Source organism: Armigeres subalbatus, chromosome 1 (genome assembly GCF_024139115.2).
Source record: "Armigeres subalbatus isolate Guangzhou_Male chromosome 1, GZ_Asu_2, whole genome shotgun sequence".
In the NCBI taxonomy this organism is placed as follows: domain Eukaryota; kingdom Metazoa; phylum Arthropoda; class Insecta; order Diptera; family Culicidae; genus Armigeres; species Armigeres subalbatus.
In genome coordinates this window covers 269,915,346-269,933,827 of record NC_085139.1, presented here as the reverse complement: position 1 = coordinate 269,933,827, position 18,482 = coordinate 269,915,346, and the positions used below count along the sequence as shown (strand labels likewise).

Genomic DNA, 18,482 nt, shown 5'->3' with positions numbered 1-18,482 from the left:
TTGTACCACAATATTTCAGGAATTTTTAATACATTGTCACCTCGATTAAAAACTTGGAATTTTCATTTCTGAACGGCTGTCACCTACAAATTAAAAATTCGTTTACACACGAATTCACCGAAGGACTACAGCAGAAATGTCGAATCACTCTCACGAAACCGGACCCACCGGACAAGCCATGGGAATATCATGCTCCACGCCAACAGGGCAATGCAAGGTCTGTAATCACTTGGATCAAGTGCGCTTATGGCAGTGTACTTCGTGTCATAACTGCTACCACCCAGTGTGCATTGGTATAGAATCTGACCGAGAGAATCCTACGTTCGTTTGCTTGCAATGCAAACCACCCGCAGTCGGACATATGCAAACCAATACTATTGCTTCCTCCACAGCCTCTGTAAGTATGGCTCCCCTCGAGTACGTGAACATGCTTGGTCACAAATATCCCCGATTACTGCTGCATCGTCAATACCCTCGTACATGCCCCTCAACACAATAGGATACCCCCGGATAATGCCTAGACTTCCCATCGTTCCATCATTGTCATGCGTCACAACGAATCATGCGTCTCAGAATGCATTCCCATCAATGGCAAATCTTGCTCAAGCGCTACCTACCTATCACGCTTCATCGTTACTCTCGTCGGTACCTAAATCAACCAGCACTTGCATCGCAGAATGCCGCGCCTGCTATCAATTACACCTCAGCTCCACACACGTTTCCTTTTAGCTGCCTTCATGGACCACCGACGGAAATCCAACCACCAACTTCTGCTAGGGTACAGACCCAATTACCTTTTTCAGGTTTACCCTATAATACTCCATTGTTACTTTCATCGGTGACTCAGCCTGCACTTGAATCGCAGAGTGCCGCACAGGCTCCCGGCTTTTCGGCTATTAATTATAGCTCAGCCCCACTCACGCTGCCCTTGAGCAGGCTCCATGGACCACCAACGGAAATTCAACCACCTACCGCCAACGAGAAACAAACCAACTTTCCTCCAACGCTGCCCCCTAGCAATCCACGGAACAACGAGTATCAATTTCAACCAGATGCCAGAAGTCTGGCCTCGAAGGCTACAAGTTCCAGGTTATCCACTAAGAAGAAGCAGAAGCAGTTGGAGCTAGAAATGTTAGACGAGGAAAGGAAGCTGCAGGAGATTGAAGAGGCGAGTAAAAGGGCCTACACGCGGAGGCGGTTCGAGCTGCTGCAGGAGATCGCTAGCGAAACGTCGTCGACGTCCGATATTGTGGATGAAGAGGAAATGTGTAACGAGAAGGTTAATTCATGGTTGCAGTGTGACATGCCAAACCTCAATATTACTCGGAATTTGGCTCCTGCTCCCCAATTACAACACTTCAATCCTGTAAGATCAGCCCCCGCAGTTGTACCCCAAACCGGGGACATACCTATACCGAACTCAAGTCGTATCAGACCGTTAGAGTGTGGACAACACCACATACGTGACGGGATATCAGCTGCTCCCAGAAGCATACTATTTGCAAATATCAGTGAATCCAATTTTATACCAATGCAGCGATCAACTCCGAGGCACCCAATAACTCGGATTGAGTATGGCCACAATCTAACACAGAATCAAGTTGCAGCTAGACAGGCTGTATCGCGAGAATTACCTATCTTCGGAGGCGCGCCGGAGGAGTGGCCTCTTTTCTACTCCACGTTCATCCAAACAACGGAGATGTGTGTGTGGAAAATGTCATCCGTCTCCAAAAATGCCTTAAAGGAAAAGCTCATGAAGCAGTGAAGTGCAGGTTAATGCATCCTACTAACGTTCCTGGAATCACTACGTCACTTAAAATGCTCTATGGCAACCCAGAGGTAATTATCCATAACCTTATTGCAAAGATCAATGCCGCTCCTGCTCCTAAATCTGATAAACTCGATAGCATCATAGAGTTTGCATTAACGGTGCAAAACTTATGTGCAACTATAGAGGCATGTGAGCTTTTGGAGTACTCCTATAACGTTGTACTATTAAGAGAACTCGTAGACAAACTTCCGTCGAGCCTCAAATTAGATTGGGCAAAGCACCGACGTACTCTACCATCAGTTAACCTGTCAACGTTTGCAGATTGGCTTTACGATCTTGCCGAAACCGTGTGCCCGATAGCGCCGTTGAGTATCTCTCGCCCCGCGAAGAATGGGCCTGCGTTTCTTAATACGCATTGTGAGGAAAATGGAAACAGGCCTACATTAGCCAACAATTCTTCAGTTCTCACATCATCGACTAAGTTGTGTCCAGCGTGCAGAGGTGACTGCTCTGGTCTTGAAAAGTGCCAGCACTTTCTGAACTACGGGTACAATTCAAGATGGACAATGATCAAAGAAGCAGGAATTTGTAGAAAATGTTTGAGAAAACGCAAAGGAACTTGTAAGTTGCAACAATCGTGCGGAAAAAACGGTTGCACCTATAAGCATCACCCACTACTTCATAACAGTCAGCTAGATGAAACTGCAGCGCCTCAAGTTCGAGACCGTAAGCCGGATATTTATAATCAAACTCCAGATGAACGAGACTGCCATGCCCATCATAGCACCGCTTCAAAAACACGGTTTCGCGTAGTTCCGGTTGTACTGTATGGTCGGGAGAAGAAACTTAACATTTACGCCTTTCTGGACGACGGATCATCGTGGACTCTGATGGACGCATGACTTGCAGCCGAACTAAACCTAGACGGTAAACTAGCACCAACCTTTTTGAGATGGACAGGTAATAAACACCGATACGAAAATTTCGCAAATTCGAAATTCGCAAAGGGTTGAAGTAGACATCTCAGGAACCGGAGAAAACTCTAAGAAGTATCCTTTGCGAAAAGTACAAACTGTAGCTAATCTTGACCTTTTCCATCAGTCACTTTGCATGGACACTTTGTATCGTCATCATGAAGGAATTCCGGTCGAATCATACGAAGATGTTCAGCCACGCCTTCTCATTGGAATAAATAACGCCAATCTTGGGCATCCACAGAATTGTCGAGAAGGAGGGATGTTCGAACCACTTGCTACAACGATACGGCTCGGTTGGATCATACATGGTGGATCAAATGGTGGAGAATTCACTGGATATCACAACTGCGAAGTCTGTAGCTGCAGTGAGACAACAAATGAGAACCTACATCGAGCAATGCAGGAGTACTTTTCAATCGATAGCATAGGAGTAAGGAAGCCAGATCATCTTATGATGTCAACAGAGGATCAGCGTGCACAGGCAATCATGGAAGCAATGTCCCGGACAGATGGCGACCGCTTCGTCACTCGTCTGTTGTGGAAGTTTAATAACTTTCGCCTTCCCAACAGTAAGCCAGTTGCACTCCAACGTCTACGGTGCCTAGAAGCTAAGCTGAAGAAAGAGCCAAAGCTAGCTGAAGCAATGCAACAAAAGATCGGCGATTATCTGAAAAAAGATTACATCCGTAAGTTAACTTCAACGCAACTTGCGCAACCACCAAAAAGGTGTGTGGTATCTTCCAATATTTCCGGTTTTTAACCCAAACAAGCCGGAAAATTACGGATTGTATGGGATGCAGCGGCGAAATCCCAAGGTGTATCACTCAACAACATGCTTCTTAAAGGACCAGACCAGTTGACTTCCTTGAATTCCGTTCTTCACCAATTCCGAGAGTACAAGGTGGCCATCTGCGGAAACATCAAGGAGATGTTCCACCAAACACTGGTTAACAAAGATGATCAAGACTGTCAACGGTTATTATGAAGAGAACATTCAACCGATTCAGAGCCAACTACATACGTCATGCAAGTTATGACCTTTGGAGCATCCTGCTCACCAAGCTGTGCGCAGTATGCAAAGAAGCGGAACGCAATAGCACATGCAGAAGAGTTTCCTGAGGCCGCCGACGTCATTATCAGAAAGCACTACGTGGACAACATGTTGGCTAGCGTAGAACAGAATCCGAGGCGATACAACTAGCACTGGATGTGTGACACATTCACGCTCAAGCGGGCTATGAAATGCGGAATTGGCATTCTAACTCGCAAGCTGTTCTCGACGTAGTAACTGCTGGGACAGAGTGCGAGAAAAGTCTGAATCTCTCATCAGAGTTGGCCACAGAAAAATCCTGGGTATGTGGTGGTGCACAGCGACCGACACGTTTACCTACAAGCTGTCAACAAAACACGATAAAGAACTTCTTGATGGGAAACGAAAGCCAACAAAACGAGAGATGCTTAGAACTCTAATGGCGATATTTGATCCATTGGGCCTCATTTCCAATCTATTGATCTCCTTGAAAATTCTTCTGCAGGAGGTCTGGCGATCTGCTATAGGTTGGGACGACGAAATTTCGGACATACTCAACAACAAATGGGAGATGTGGCTGCGATACCTACCAGCAGTGCAATCTGTGAGAATACCACGCTGCTATCGAGTATCCATCGATTTAGGAGAAGATACCAACGTGCAACTCCACACTTTCGTGGACGCCAGTGAGTTCGGGTATGCAGCTGTAGTCTACTTACGCTTCGAGCATAAGGGAAAGGTGGAGTGCTCGATTGTATCAGCTAAGGCAAGGGTGGCACCACTTCGGTTTGTCTCCATTCCTCGTCTGGAATTGCAAGCCGCGGTGATTGGTTCTCGATTGGCGGAAACTATTGCAAAATCATTGTCGTTTAGGATCGACAAACGAATATACTGGACGGATTCACGCGACGTTTTATGTTGGCTCCGTTCAGACCATCGGCGCTACTCACAGTTCGTAGCATTTCGTGTTAGCGAACTTTTGGAAACCACTACTGTATCCGCATGGCGCTGGGTAGGTTCAAAAGACAATATAGCAGATGAAGCCACTAAATGGCAGCGACAACCAGGACTTGAAAGCAGTGGCCAGTGGTTTAATGGACCCAAATTTCTTTACGAAGATCCTGAAGGATGGCCAATTGAATCAACCGGTGATCGAAACACCAACGAGGAAATACGAGCCCATCTGCTCCACCACATAGTGGTACCAGCACCAGTTGTAAATGTCAACAACTTCGAAACATGGAAACGACTTCTACGTGTAACTGCTAGACTGTTTAGGTATGTTAATAACCTCCGGCTATCCGTTGCAAAACAACATCGCAGAGAAGGTCCGTTATCAATGTCGGAGCTTCAGCGCGCTTCGTGTTATCTTCACCAACAAGCTCAACAAGAATCGTACTTCGAAGAAATTAGTATACTAAGAAGTTCTGGAGACCGCCAACTACCGAAAGCCAGTTCTCTTTACACCTTCAACCCGTTTCTGGACGCAGAAGGGTACTTCGAATGGGAGGAAGAATTAGGAATTGCGAATATGCGACGATGGATGTGAAAAACCCAATGCTCCCAAAGGACCACCGCTTAACTAGGTTAATTGTGCTGGACTACCACGTTCGTTATCATCATGCTAATCATGAAACGGTGATAAATGAACTGCGACAAATCTATCGTATTGCAAAAATGAGAGTATTATATAAAAGTGTTAGAGCTGAATGTCAGCAGTGTAAAAACAAATCAGCTAAACCAAATCCACCATTGATGGGAGATCTACCGACTGCTAGATTGGCTGCGTTCACTAGACCCTTCTCGTTCATTGGGGTAGATTATTTTGGGCCAATGTACGTTACGGTTGGGCGACGGCTTGAAAAACGATGGGGTGTGCTTATAACATGTTTGACTGTGCGAGCCATCCACGTGGAAATTGCCTATACACTCAACGCTGATTCCTGTATAATGGCCTTGCGGAACTTCATGGCGAGACGCGGAGTACCAAAACGAATCTTTAGCGACCGTGGCACAAATTTTACAGCATCTAGCAAAGAATTGGGAGCAGCCTTGAAAGAGATGAACCAGGATCAGGTGATACAAGAGATCGTGAGTCCTCATACTGAGTGGGAGTTCCTTCCTCCTGCTTCCCCTCACATGGGCGGAAGCTGGGAACGTCTCGTGCGGTCGGTGAAAGTAAATCTGCAAAAAATTAAACCCCAGCGCAATCCTTCTGATGAATCTCTGCGGAACATTTTGGTTGAAATAGAAAATACTGTAAACTCGAGACCGTTGACATTTGTATCCGTGGATGAACCTGATGCCCCAGTATTAACCCCAAATCATTTTCTACTGGGATCTTCTAATGGATTGAAACCAGCTGCACCGCTCGATGATAGTAGATGTATTCGAAAAGTGGGCATGGCGAGTCTCACAGGCAGAAGCAAACCTTTTCTGGAGAAGATGGGTTAGATATTATTTGCCGGAGCTAACCTAGCGATCTAAATGGTTTGATAAGGTTAAACCAATAGCTATAAACGATGTTGTAGTCATTGTTGACCCTGCGCTACCCATGAATTGCTGGCCACTGGGTAGAATAATCTCGGTTAAACAGGGGAATTATGAACAGGTTAGAACAGTAACGGTGCAAACTAAGAACGGCATCTACGAACGCCCTGCTACTAGAATAGCTGTCCTGGACGTTCGACGCGATGGACAGGTAAGCCAGGAACCTGGCGTACCCGGGGGGGACTGTTACGACCCCTCGGTCGGCGCATCTCACTACTCTGGACAAATGTGTGGTGGTCAGCTGTGGTAACGGCAAACGTCATCACAACGGACAAAAGCCAATCTCGGACAAAAGCTGAAAGCAAGAAGAGAAGATTTGTATGGAATGTGTTTTGGCTTCATGCGACTAATTTACAATTTATGAACAACTACTAGAAGTTTAGTGCGTTAACTATTAGAATTATAGTGCGAGAAGTTTGCTCAATTCGCCTTATAGTATCGGGTATGCTGTGTAATCCCAAATTAAATAATGAATTCGCTAATCGTGTATAACCTTAAATCTATTTCCTATAGCTAAACTGAATTTATCATTCATGCATAATAGTCACTGTACTAGAATTGATAGCAGCTAGATTTCGTTTGGGTAAGGGGGAATATATTCTATTGTTACAAGCCAAACTAATAAGATTTAGTTCAACAGATCACACACTCAAATCCTAAGTCGCAACCAATAAGATCTATTTAGAACTAAACAAACTCAATCTAAGGTAATTCAACAAACATTTGGAACTGAGAAAAGTTTATGATAACCAGTGTTCAATTACAGAGCCTTAAATTGTTCCTCCAGTAAGGTGAACGTTAACAGCAGTTCAAACAGAAATAGAATATTAAACGTAAGCTAAAAGATTCATAAACAAAAATAACATACTAAAATTGTACCACAATATTTCAGGAATTTTTTAATACATTGTCACCTCGATTAAAAACTTGGAATTTTCATTTCTGAACGGCTGTCACCTACAACACCCATTGCAAAAATCCATGTGTAAACTCATGAATTAATGCGGAGTTTTTTGTGACTGAAGGAAGATCAATTGGAATTTGAAGCTATTTAGATTTAACTACATTTTGAAATTTTCTTTAACCGATCCGATACGATTTTTTTTTCACCTTATTTCAACATAAATTTTAGACATACCGCTTCAGAAACGGATACAAACCATAAAAAGGAGATATATGGGGAACAATTTTTTTTTACATCTTCTAGGGTTTCCAAACATTCCTTGACTTTAGATCTTGATGACCTACATAAACAACAAAGCATTTTATGCAAATGCTGCTTGCAATATAATTAAACTATTTTTGTTCAATCAAAGGTAATTGCCTATTTCCGGGGATTAAACCACCCGACTTGGACGTTAATTTACAATGTTATGAAAACTCATATGTGAATATGTACGTTATGTGGAAGATATTGATTTGGAAAATGTATTGGAGGTAACCACTTTCCCTTCGATGGGACTCGAACCCATGACCCTACAGTACGCTAGACTGGTGCTTTAACCAACTAAGCTACGAAGGACCTCCGACCTCCTCTAATGTGGACGTGTACAATACACATGTGGAAGTATTGGCTTGATAAATGGATTGCGAGTGATTTGACTATGCGTCCAATTTGGGAATCTCGAGCTCGTTCAGTAGCCGCTGCGAAGGCGGACGGAGGTCCTTCGTAACTTAGTTGGTTAAAGCACCAGTCTAGCGTACTGTAGGGTCATGGGTTCGAGTCCCATCGAAGGCAAAGTGGTTACCTCCAATACATTTTCCAAATCAATATCTCCCACATAACGTACATATTCACATATGAGTTTTCATAAAACTATTTTTAATAAATCGCAGTGTTACCAGAACAACAACGGTACTCCAAATCATTCTTGAGTTCAGATCTTAGAGGTCTTCAAGACCAACAGAGTTCCCGAGGTTGTGGTTCCCGAGTTTGTGTGTTAGTTGGATAAGCCCCATGGGACATCATTACACCAGTATATACAAATCACAACATTCCCAGAATATGTGCGGTACCCCAAACCATTGAGGGTTTTGTGGAGCAGAAATCCAATTTATTCCGCTTAGCAGTGATTGTATGCATCTATACAGATGTTACGGGAAGAAGGTTTTGGTTCGCAGGGAACTGGGAATGCATTACTGAGATCAGGATTCCCATTGGTAAGTGATGTAATCTTAGCAACTGTAGTGAAAATGCTTTAACCTTCCGGGACTCGCATCGTTGTAAAAAGTACAACAGCGTCGAAAAAAGCACGCTTGTAGTTCACAAGGTGATCCAGGACCAAGCGAGTCCCAGAAGGTTAAGGCGTTTTCAAGGCTCATTACCGTGGGCGACAAAAACTCGTACAGCACCGAAATCCGTCCACCTCATGAGATATTAATGAATTGAAGGGGATTAAAGGTAATTCATTTATGAATAATTTATCTTATTCTGTTCATATACTTAACAAATAGCTTTTAAGCCAGATGAGATGAAAGGTAGGTTTTTGAATTAAAACAACATAAATCAAAAGCAAATCGCCATCAATCAGACACGAAGATTATGGCAGCATTTGTATTCGTGTATTTACAACATAATTACACCAAAAGTTACTTAGTCTTATTTGCAACTTGTGAATCATAAAGTAAACAATAAGGCTGCGGGGAAGGATCAGCTCCCGGCTGAACTTCTCAAACACGGCAGTGAGCAGCTTTATGAAGTTCTGCACCATATTATGTCGAAAATATGGGAAAACGAGGAAATGCCTGCTAGCTGGTCGGCCTCATTTGCCCTCTATTAAAGAAAGGGCACAGACTGGAGTGTGCCAATTATCGAGGAATAACCCTTCTTAATTCGGCGTACAAAATTATGTCCCGTATTCTGTTCAACAGATTGAGACCGCTTGAAGAGTCCTTCGTCGGTGAATACCAAGCAGGTTTTCGTGAGGGCCGATCAACGACGGATCAAATGTTTTCCCTGAGACAAATCCTTGATAAATTCCGGGAGTACAAGCAGCGTACGATTCAGTGAAACGGAATGAATTTTGGCAAATTATGCTTGAACATGGTTTTCCGGCGAAACTAATACGGCTGATTCGTATAACGTTGGACGGATCGAAATCAAGTGTAAGGGTTGCGGATGAAATATCGACGTCATTTGTTACCTTAGATGGATTAAAGCAGGGTGATGCAGTCTCGAATCTACTGTTCAATATAGCGCTCGAGGGAGCGATTAGGAGAGCTGGTGTGCAAAGAAGCGGTACCATTATCACAAGATCGCATATGCTTCTTAGTTTTGCGGACGATATCGATATTATCGGAATTGATCGCCGTGCCGTCGCCGTGAAGAGGCTTTTGTGCCTTTTAAGAGGGAGACAGCGAGGATTGGACTCACGATCAATAACAGCAAAACGAAGTACATGGTCGCTGGCAATCAACGTGGGTTCATTAGTGGTGGTGCTGGATGGTGAAAAATTTGAAGTGGTAGAAGAATTTGTGTATCTTGGAACATTAGTGACGTGCGATAATGATGTTACCCGCGAGGTGAAAAGGCGTATTGCAGCTGCAAATAGGGCTTATTACGGACTTCGTAACCAGCTTAAGTCCCGTAGTCTGCAAACGAAAACAAAACAAAGCGCTGTATACTACTCTGATTCTTCCGGTGGCTTTATACGGCCATGAGACATGGACGTTAAAGGAGGCTGATCGGAGAGCTTTCGGAGTGTTTGAGCGTAAGGTGCTGCGGACAATACTCGGCGGTAAACAGGAGAACGGTATCTGGCGGCGTTGCATGAATCACGAATTGTACCAGGTGTATAAAGGGCTGGATATTATTAAGGTCACTCCTGACGGAATCCAAGTTTCAAAGTGCTCGCGTTTTCGGGGGCATACCACTCGATACGGAGGCGGTGCACAACTATCATTTTTGTTGATTTAGCTTTGCTGCGTCGCAGCATGCGTGAAAATATAAAAATGACAGTTATGCGTTGCTTCCGTATCGAGTGGTGTGCCCCCGAAAACGCGAGCACTTTGAAACTTGGATTCCGTCAGGAGTGACCTTAAGCTTCTCTAATATAACCGTACGCCGGACCGTCTTCCCCTTTTTAGGTAGGTAAGTACGATGGCTTATGCGCCACTCCCGTAGGAGACCATCGACCGTGTCTAAATGTGCCCGACTGTTGAGACCCTCAGAGGACGAAGGTTCCTTTTATCCCAATTAAGTATGGAAGACAGGTGGCTAACTTAAATTGCGCCTGTGAAGAACGCTACTAGTAACGGCTTAATAAAATAATTGCCAGTTACCCAATTACAACCGTCGGCCAGTGATGAAACAGTATGGAGGGGGTTTATCATCCCTGGTAAAGCGACCAAATTTCTCCTCAACCCAATCGCGTCGGATTTCAGAGTTGCCCGGTTGGTTTCGGAGCCAACCTCCCCAGTAGAAAAATACTACAAAAAACTACAACGAAAACGAACTACATTAAATACTCTCAACCAGTTTCACTTCATCGGGACCACAAATAACGAATAGAGTACATATATTTATTGCCGGTAGTGTTTATTGAAACGTTTCACTACATCAAAAATACAACGGAGCTTTTATCCAGAATTTATTAGAGCTTTCAATTTACTAATACTAGTGTTCATCTCGCTTTCATCGTCTGCCTATCTCTTCGCTCCTACCATTCTACACCTTTCCCATTGATGCCTACTCGGTCCCTAGCCTCCTATCGTGTGTGCTCTCCTGGTGTGGTTCACTCAGCAAGAAAAACGTGCAGTGCGTTTGCTACGCAAACGCCTCGACTATTGTGCTTAAGCGGCACTCAACATATTTCTCACGGCGAAGCCGTGTCTTCGCCTAGCAACGGAATGGGGCTATGTTGCGGCGGAAAATCACATGCGCATGTATTTTATAAAAGGAGTACTCACTTTGAATGGACGACTTACGCGGCGTCCATGTGATGGATGCACTTGCGGACGATGGCGGTAAGACTATACGCTGATCGCCGGCGGGTCGGCGGCTTGGGCTAGCTGAGCTAGCTGATGATGCTGCGACTGCGGTTGTCGCCTACGGATGACTTTGCTCCGGATAGAAAAACTTACGGTCTCATCTAAGGCGCGACGCGGCACGTGCGTCGATGTCCGTCGGTCGTCACCAACGGAACGGAAAAACGGTTGCCTTCTCTCTTCTTCTTCTCTCTTCTTCTTCTTCGGTGATGCCCTGCCTAGGGCGCGCGTTGATTGGCGATCGCGTCCCTCTTCCGGCGTGCCCCGGGAAAACCTCGCAAGCTGATGGTGGGGTCAAGAATGGCCTCGATGGTTCGGTGTGGGTTGTCGGGCGTCGTGTCGGCGTGGTCACGAATCTAAACACATTCAAAGACCGTTGCATATTGCACGTGTCAGCACTGCACTATACCCATCATCTAAATTGCACATTTACCTGCTTTGAGCTACCAGCACACACGATAACACACCGTTCGTAACCTTTGCACACACGACTAACTAGCTAGAACTATGGGAAAGGGTTTAAGATCGCATTCTTTGGGAAAGGTTTTGAAAGATTCACTGGTTGAACACATTTAATGTAGCTAATACCTTTGAAAAACTACCACGGCGCGAGAACACTTGGGCCACTCCTGCCTCTTCCACGGATCAGTTCGAAGTGAATCTGATCCGCTTCATAATCCTCAGATTAACCGCCGAATTAATTTCGTCACAGGAAATCACGAAGGTAAATTCGCGATACCGACGGTTGCTCTCATGCTCATGACAATCATTTTCGCGCATGTTCGCGTCTCTTCACACGAACAGCCTAAGTTAGCCACCTTTCTGTCCATGTGAGAGGGACTTCGGAAAAGGTCAAAGAATTATCAAAAGAATCCCAACAGGTCGATGCACGCCGAAGCTCATATGCAAATTTTGCGGGATCAAGCAATCTTGGGTGGCTTACGCAATTTAATCCCACGGTATCTCACCACCTGGCTTAGATCTCATTAACCATTTTATTGAGGGGAAATGCAGAAATGAACGCGAATGAACTGATATTGTGAATTTCTGTTCTTCAAATTAGACTGGTACAACCTTTTCTATTTTTCCTATTTCATTTACATTTATTTTATTTAACTAACTTTTAATTTTAGTTTATCATATTTGAAGTCATGAACAAAAGAACGTTTAACAAGCAAGAACGTGTAAGAACCAATGAACAAGAAACAATTAGACAATGATATTTATAATAAATGTAACGACCTGAATGTTCGTTACAACAACACGGCAGACTACGGTGGGCTGGTCACGTTGTATGCCGTATGCCGGAAGAACGTCAAGCGAAGATAATATTTAGTAGAGAACCCGGAAGAGGCCGCAGGCTTCGTGGAAGGCCGCGTACACGATGGCTTTTTGCAGTTGAAGGGGACTTGAGGGCGCTCAATGTACAGGGCGACTGGAAGCGATTGGCCCAGGATCGAGTCCAGTGGAGAAGGATACTCCATTCGGCGTAGGTTCATCGAAGAGCTGTAGCCCATCAAGTAAGTAAGAATCATAAAGTAAGAAAAACGGAATACAAATCGAAGGGATCGCTTCTCAAGGTGCGTATTGAATTATTCACAGTGGTAGTTTGGTCAATCAGTCTGTTTTAATTTAAATATTTAGTTAAAAAATAACTGTAAGGATACTTTCAATCGAAATCCGTCCACGGTGGACGATATTTGATTCATGAGGTGTTGATTCGATCCATTATTATATCATGTTTTTGATAGTTTTTAATGAACGATTCTAAAACAAAGGCCTTTTTGTTTCTGTATTAACAAGAAACGTTTCACTTGCATTCGATTGGCCGGATAGGTCATTTGGCCTAATAGGACGTTTGGTCGAATAGAACTTTTGACCGAATAAGTCATTTGGCCAAATAAGCCATTTGGTCGAATAAGTCATTTGGCCGAATAGAACTTTTGGCCGAATAGGACATTTGGCCGAATAAGAAATTTTGTCAAATGGGTCAGTTAGCCGAATAGGTCATTTGTTCGAATAGGTCATTGGGCCGAATAGGAAAATTGACTGAATTGGTCATTTGACCGAATATGACATTTGGCCGAATAGAACATTTTGCCGAAAAGGACATTTGGCTAAATAGGACATTTGGCCGAATAGGTCATTTTGCTGAATAAGTTATTTTGCCGAAAAGATCATTTGACCGAATAGGGCATATGGTCGAAAAAGTCATTCGACCGAATAGGTCATTTAACGGAATAGAACATTTTATCTAATAGGTCATTTGGCCGAATAGAACGGAGAAAGGAATAGAGAAAGAATAAGGATGAATGAGGATCGCAACAGGTTGTGCGCGAAAATAGCTGCTGTTGACTTTTCTGTCTCGTATTTTTGTACTTTTATGTATTCAGCTGATAAAATCCGTTTTCCGAAAATTGTGGTAGTTTCTAGAATTTTTTTTTCTCTCTATTCGCGGGTGTACAGTGGTTTTGGACTCAAAAAATTTTGAATACCCTATTCCCCTCAAAATGTTGCCCATGCAGACGAAGAACCATTTAGCCAGTTTAGAGCCGCAGTCCAGCTGACCCGGGAATTTCTATGCCATCAGAATGAACAGAGGAGTCGTTTCAAAATGCTACGCTGCTAGGAAAGCACATCAGGCCAGCAGATCTAGCTGCTTAGCGGAGGTATCGACTCCGGAATGGGGTTTTAAAACTGCAAACCAGAATGGAATCGTCGTAAGTTAAAAATAGATCAATTCAAGATGGAAAAAGGTAAGCAAAAGAAAAAAGATCATCTTTATATCTCAGCGGATTATGTGTAAGTGTTTTTTTTTTGCTGAACTCATACTGTTTGCAGTATTCATGATGCTAAATTAGTATTGTCATTATTATTTTTTTATTATTCTTTTATTTATTTGGTAGGCACTCTGTGTTACTTAACCGCTACTGTGCCGAGATCTACTGTGGTATTCTGCAGCCAGAATCCACACAGAATCTATTTTAAGATTTTTCCATTATTCATTGTTGTTGTCGTTGCTGGTCCATCTCGTCGTGAGTCCATTGTGTTCGTTTTGTCCATGTCGTGTATCCAATGATCATTGCATTGTCCGGTTGCCATTTATCCGGGTAACGTTGGAGGAATGCCTCCGAGAAGAACAAGTTGTCAGTCGTCATCAGGCAGCCCTGACGGTGAGGCGTGCACCCCAATACGCCACCGCAAAGGCTGCGCGTCCGGCGACTGACGAGGGTTTTGGTGGAGGGGCTGGGAATCGAACCCATGACCATTCGCTTGAAAGGCGAACGTGTAGCCAACTACGCTACGGGACCCCCCTTATTGTCATCATCTTCTCTTATAATATAATTATTATTTGTCATGTACGCTTATTAAAACATGTACCTATGTTATTTTCTTCAGCTGCGAACCAGATTACCGATTCGTTTAAAATTTGGTCGAAGTTTGACGGTTTGTGGGTTGTTTAACTTATGGTTGAGATTCACCCTGTTCCGAAGCATGGCTGGATTTGTCAGTACGATAGATAAACTTTGTGGAAAAAAATGGCGTTACATCAAATTTGTACCAAACAAATATCATTCTGCCAAAACTCATTGAGCTTTTTGATTGGATGTGGGATGGGTCATTGAAGTAGTTTGAACCTAAACAGAGGCCATCAGAGACAAACATTCTGGAATGCAGAGGAAATATTTGTCGTGACCATCGTGGGTTTAAAGTAATAAGGTTTTCTCACCTTTCAATTGAAATAATCCAAGAAGTAGATTAAATGAATGCAATCAGCTTAGGAGTGTGCGCATCCTGGAATGTTAAATCAAGTTCAAATATCATTTAATCCTACACCTTAGTTTTTCAAAGTTTCTGATTATGTAAACCTCAAATGTCCATTCGTATTTATTTTATTTTTATTAATTTTACGGAATTTCAACAGAAGATAAACATTATTTAGTTAAAGTGATGTATTATTTGCCACTCGATTCCTGGACGTTGAAATGCGTTAGTTAAAGGTATTTTCAAGATCAAGATAAGTTAAATAAGAATAAGCACAAGTTGTTTTTTTTAATGGTATGTTTACCTTGAAGGCTCTACCCTTCAGTTTACCCACAACATGAAAGAGGACTGAGGAGACTATACACTTTCGCGTGGTGGGTGTTTTAGAGATACTAATTTTTTTTAGATATTTATATCATCTCTATTCTATTCTTTCACATATTTGAATATAGAATGTTTCGAATAAATATTTCAAATACTATTTGGCAAATGTGTGATATTTTTCTAATATTCACATATATGTACTAAATAATAAAAATGTTACACATTGCTGTCAACGTATGAGTGAATATGGGTCAGTGAATATTTGAGATAATCGAGATAACGATAATCTGTGGTAAGTAAATATGATGTTTTCTATCGTCTTATGGGTTCTATGCTTGTTTTCACCACCGGTTTAGTTTCTTTTTTTCTCGTTCCAGAGGGCGAGTAATGGCGCTTGAACCTAGGCTTATATATACACTGATAAACAAAAGTATTCTTCCTGTTTTCATAATAATCTGCTTGAATTGAAACGAATAATTTTGTCCATCTGTGTATAAGCCAGGGCACTAGACTAAAAACTGTGTCCCATCCCAAGACGTTAAGGACCCAAGGAGTGAACATTAACCATCTTAGCTAAGTCACTCCCTAAAATTCAACGACATACCTAAGGCCTAATAATGTAAACGGAACGGTTGGTACGAGATGTCCCCGTTCTATGGCTTAATTGTGAAATCAAGTTAAGAATTGATTCTCACAGGTATTTTCAACAACGCTACACAGTAGGCCTGGTCGCTTTTATGTATGAACTACATTCATGATGTGCTTCAAACATAAATATTGACAAGAAAAGTGATAGATGTAGTCGAATCTATCACTTTCCAGGATTCTTCCAAGTGATGGCTGTGTATGTGTAGACTAGACTAGACTAGAGAAAAAATAAGGATGAATGAAAAAGGAAGATGAACGATGGAATATACAGGGGATGTCCAAAATAACTGGGATAGGCAAACTTTGGGCATAATTAGATGTGTTGTAACTATGTCAATTATTGTCCGATTTTGACAATTCAGGGATACCTCAACTAGAAATTTAATGTAGTTTCACCATATGTCCATGGAATCGACCATGGTCATCGGATACCGGAGATATTCCGGGTTTTCCGAAGGTAGGTTCAGATCCGTGAATTTGTGGTGGGTATTAGGATAAGTTGTGGCTAAAAACAGAATAATATTAGTAACCATAAATAAAGTAGGGCTCTTTCTGATTGGAACCATATGTTGAAATTCGAGATCGGACCAGGATCAAGTGAGATATGGCCATTTGTTCAGAATCGGTGCCGATCGGGAGTTTTAAAAGGTACCAGGCCACAAATTCATTTGAATCAAACTTTTTGACCGATCTTCCATTATGATTACATTCCAAAAGTCTTCTGATACGTCAATAATGAAAAACCAATTGAAAAGATCGATCCTAAAGTCGCTGGGGTGCCCCCGGGGAACCTGTAGAAGGGGACATTTCAGTTTTAGCGCCAAAACTGGTCATTCGACGGTTTGTTTTTTATGGTTTTCTATCAGGAAGCAAGGTATGAATATTAAATGACCACTGACGGCTTTGACCGCTTCCGGGACCTACGGATTGTCCCCGGGAAACCTGTAGAAGGGGACATTTCAGTTTTAGCGTCAAAACTGGTCATTCGACGGTTCGTTTTTCATGGTTTTCTATCAGGAAGCGAGATATGAATATAAAATGGACCACTGACGGCTTTGACCGCTCCAGGAACCTACGGATTGTCCTCGGGGAACCTGTACAAGGGGATATTTAAGTCTTAGCGCCAAAATTGGTTATTCGACGGTTCGTTTTTCATGGTTTTCTTTCAGAAAGTGAGGTGTGAATATGAAATGGACCATTGACGGCTTTGACCGCTACCGGTACCTACGAATTGTCCCCGGGGAGTTTGTTGAAGGGGACATTTCAGTTTTAACGCCAAAACTGGTCATTCGACGGTTCGTTTTTCATGGTTTTCTATCAGGAAGCAAGGTATGATTATAAAATGAACCACTGACCGTTTTGACCGCTTCCGGGACCTACGGATTGTTCGCAGGGAACTTGTAGAAGAGGACGTTTCACATTCTGCGCCAGAATAAGTCAATCGAGGGTTCTTTTCTCAAGGTTTTCGATCAAGAAGTGAGGAATAAATATTAAATGAATTATTTACGATTCTGATCACTTCCGGAACCTATACATTGCTCCAAGGAAATCTGTTGAAGGGAATATTTCAGTTTTAGCGCTAAAACAAGTCACTGGACTGCTATTTTGCATGGTTTTCTATCAGGAAGCGCAGTATGGATATAAAATGGACCATTGACGACTCTGACCACTTCTAGGACCTACCAACTGTCCCAGGGGAACCCATAGAAGGAAGCATTCCAGTTTTTACGCCAAAACTGATCATTCGAACGCTGTTTTTCATGGTTTTTGATCAGGAAGCGATGTTTGAATATAAGATGGACTACTGACGATTCTGACCGCACATGGGACCTACGGATTGTTCCAGGAGAGCCTGTAGAAGAGGACATTTCAGTTTGAGCGCCAAAAAAAGTCAATCGACGACTCTTTTTCATGCTTTTCACGGGGACATTTCGGTTTTGACGCCAAAACTGGTCGGATTTTTTTTCATGGTTTTTGATCAGTAAGTGAGGTATGATTATAGAATGAACCATTGATGATTCTGACCGCTCTCGTGACTTATGTATTGACCCAGGGAAACCTGTATAAAAGGATATTTCAGTTTTAGCAGTAAAATCAGTCATACTTCATTTGGCGCTAAAACATAAAGGTCCCTTTCTACGGATTCCCCTGGAGCAATCAGTTGGTCCCGGAAGAAGCATATTCATACCTAGCTTCCTGTTAGAAAACTATTAAAAAAGAAACGTCGAATGACTAGTTCTGGCACAGAAACAAAAATTCATCCTTCTGTAGGTATCCCTTGGGTAATCTGTTGGTTCCGGAAGCAAACAAAGTAGTCAATCAAGATGAATACACAGCTAGGTGTTGCAATGTGCTTAGTTTGTGGAAGAGAAGAAGGCGGGGGTGAAAAATTCATTTTCAGTGCAAAACGAAAACATACCGGCTGGCTCTC

At 42.8% G+C, this 18,482-nt stretch overlaps 3 protein-coding genes and 2 long non-coding RNA genes across 5 annotated transcripts; 4 read left to right on the top strand and 1 right to left on the bottom strand.

Annotated features, from left to right (window-relative positions):
• The first annotated feature begins 1,818 nt into the window (after window positions 1-1,818).
• Window positions 1,819-2,673, top strand: LOC134207318 (uncharacterized). Its single transcript, XM_062683041.1, has one exon. It carries the CDS (start codon window positions 1,819-1,821, stop codon window positions 2,671-2,673), a length of 855 nt encoding a protein of 284 aa, XP_062539025.1.
• Window positions 2,674-3,990: 1,317 nt separating this feature from the next.
• On the top strand, window positions 3,991-5,327 carry LOC134207317 (uncharacterized). Its single transcript, XM_062683040.1, has 2 exons — window positions 3,991-4,101; window positions 4,284-5,327. The coding sequence occupies exons 1-2, from the start codon at window positions 3,991-3,993 to the stop codon at window positions 5,325-5,327; spliced, it is 1,155 nt and encodes a 384-aa protein (XP_062539024.1).
• Window positions 5,328-5,728: 401 nt separating this feature from the next.
• Window positions 5,729-6,232, top strand: LOC134207316 (uncharacterized). Its single transcript, XM_062683039.1, has one exon. The coding sequence runs from the start codon at window positions 5,729-5,731 to the stop codon at window positions 6,230-6,232; it is 504 nt and encodes a 167-aa protein (XP_062539023.1).
• A 406-nt stretch (window positions 6,233-6,638) lies between these two features.
• LOC134213941 (uncharacterized) lies at window positions 6,639-7,162 on the top strand. The gene is made up of 4 exons (XR_009979582.1): window positions 6,639-6,770; window positions 6,842-6,911; window positions 6,969-7,035; window positions 7,095-7,162. It is a non-coding gene; the product is annotated as an uncharacterized LOC134213941 (long non-coding RNA).
• Window positions 7,163-11,425: 4,263 nt separating this feature from the next.
• Window positions 11,426-11,954, bottom strand: LOC134213933 (uncharacterized). Its single transcript, XR_009979578.1, has 3 exons — window positions 11,903-11,954; window positions 11,748-11,819; window positions 11,426-11,670 (listed from the first exon to the last, which is right to left on the bottom strand). It is a non-coding gene; the product is annotated as an uncharacterized LOC134213933 (long non-coding RNA).
• Between the last annotated feature and the right edge of the window lie 6,528 nt (window positions 11,955-18,482).

Bases quoted from the DNA above. Each gene is read 5' to 3' on its own strand.
- LOC134207318 (XM_062683041.1), top strand. From the start codon at position 1,819: ATGCTCTATGGCAACCCAGAGGTAATTATCCATAACCTTATTGCAAAG.
- LOC134207317 (XM_062683040.1), top strand. From the start codon at position 3,991: ATGCGGAATTGGCATTCTAACTCGCAAGCTGTTCTCGACGTAGTAACT. The intron at 4,102-4,283 runs GTATGTGGTGGT...ATTCTTCTGCAG, and splicing joins TGGCCACAGAAAAATCCTGG to GAGGTCTGGCGATCTGCTAT.
- LOC134207316 (XM_062683039.1), top strand. From the start codon at position 5,729: ATGGCCTTGCGGAACTTCATGGCGAGACGCGGAGTACCAAAACGAATC.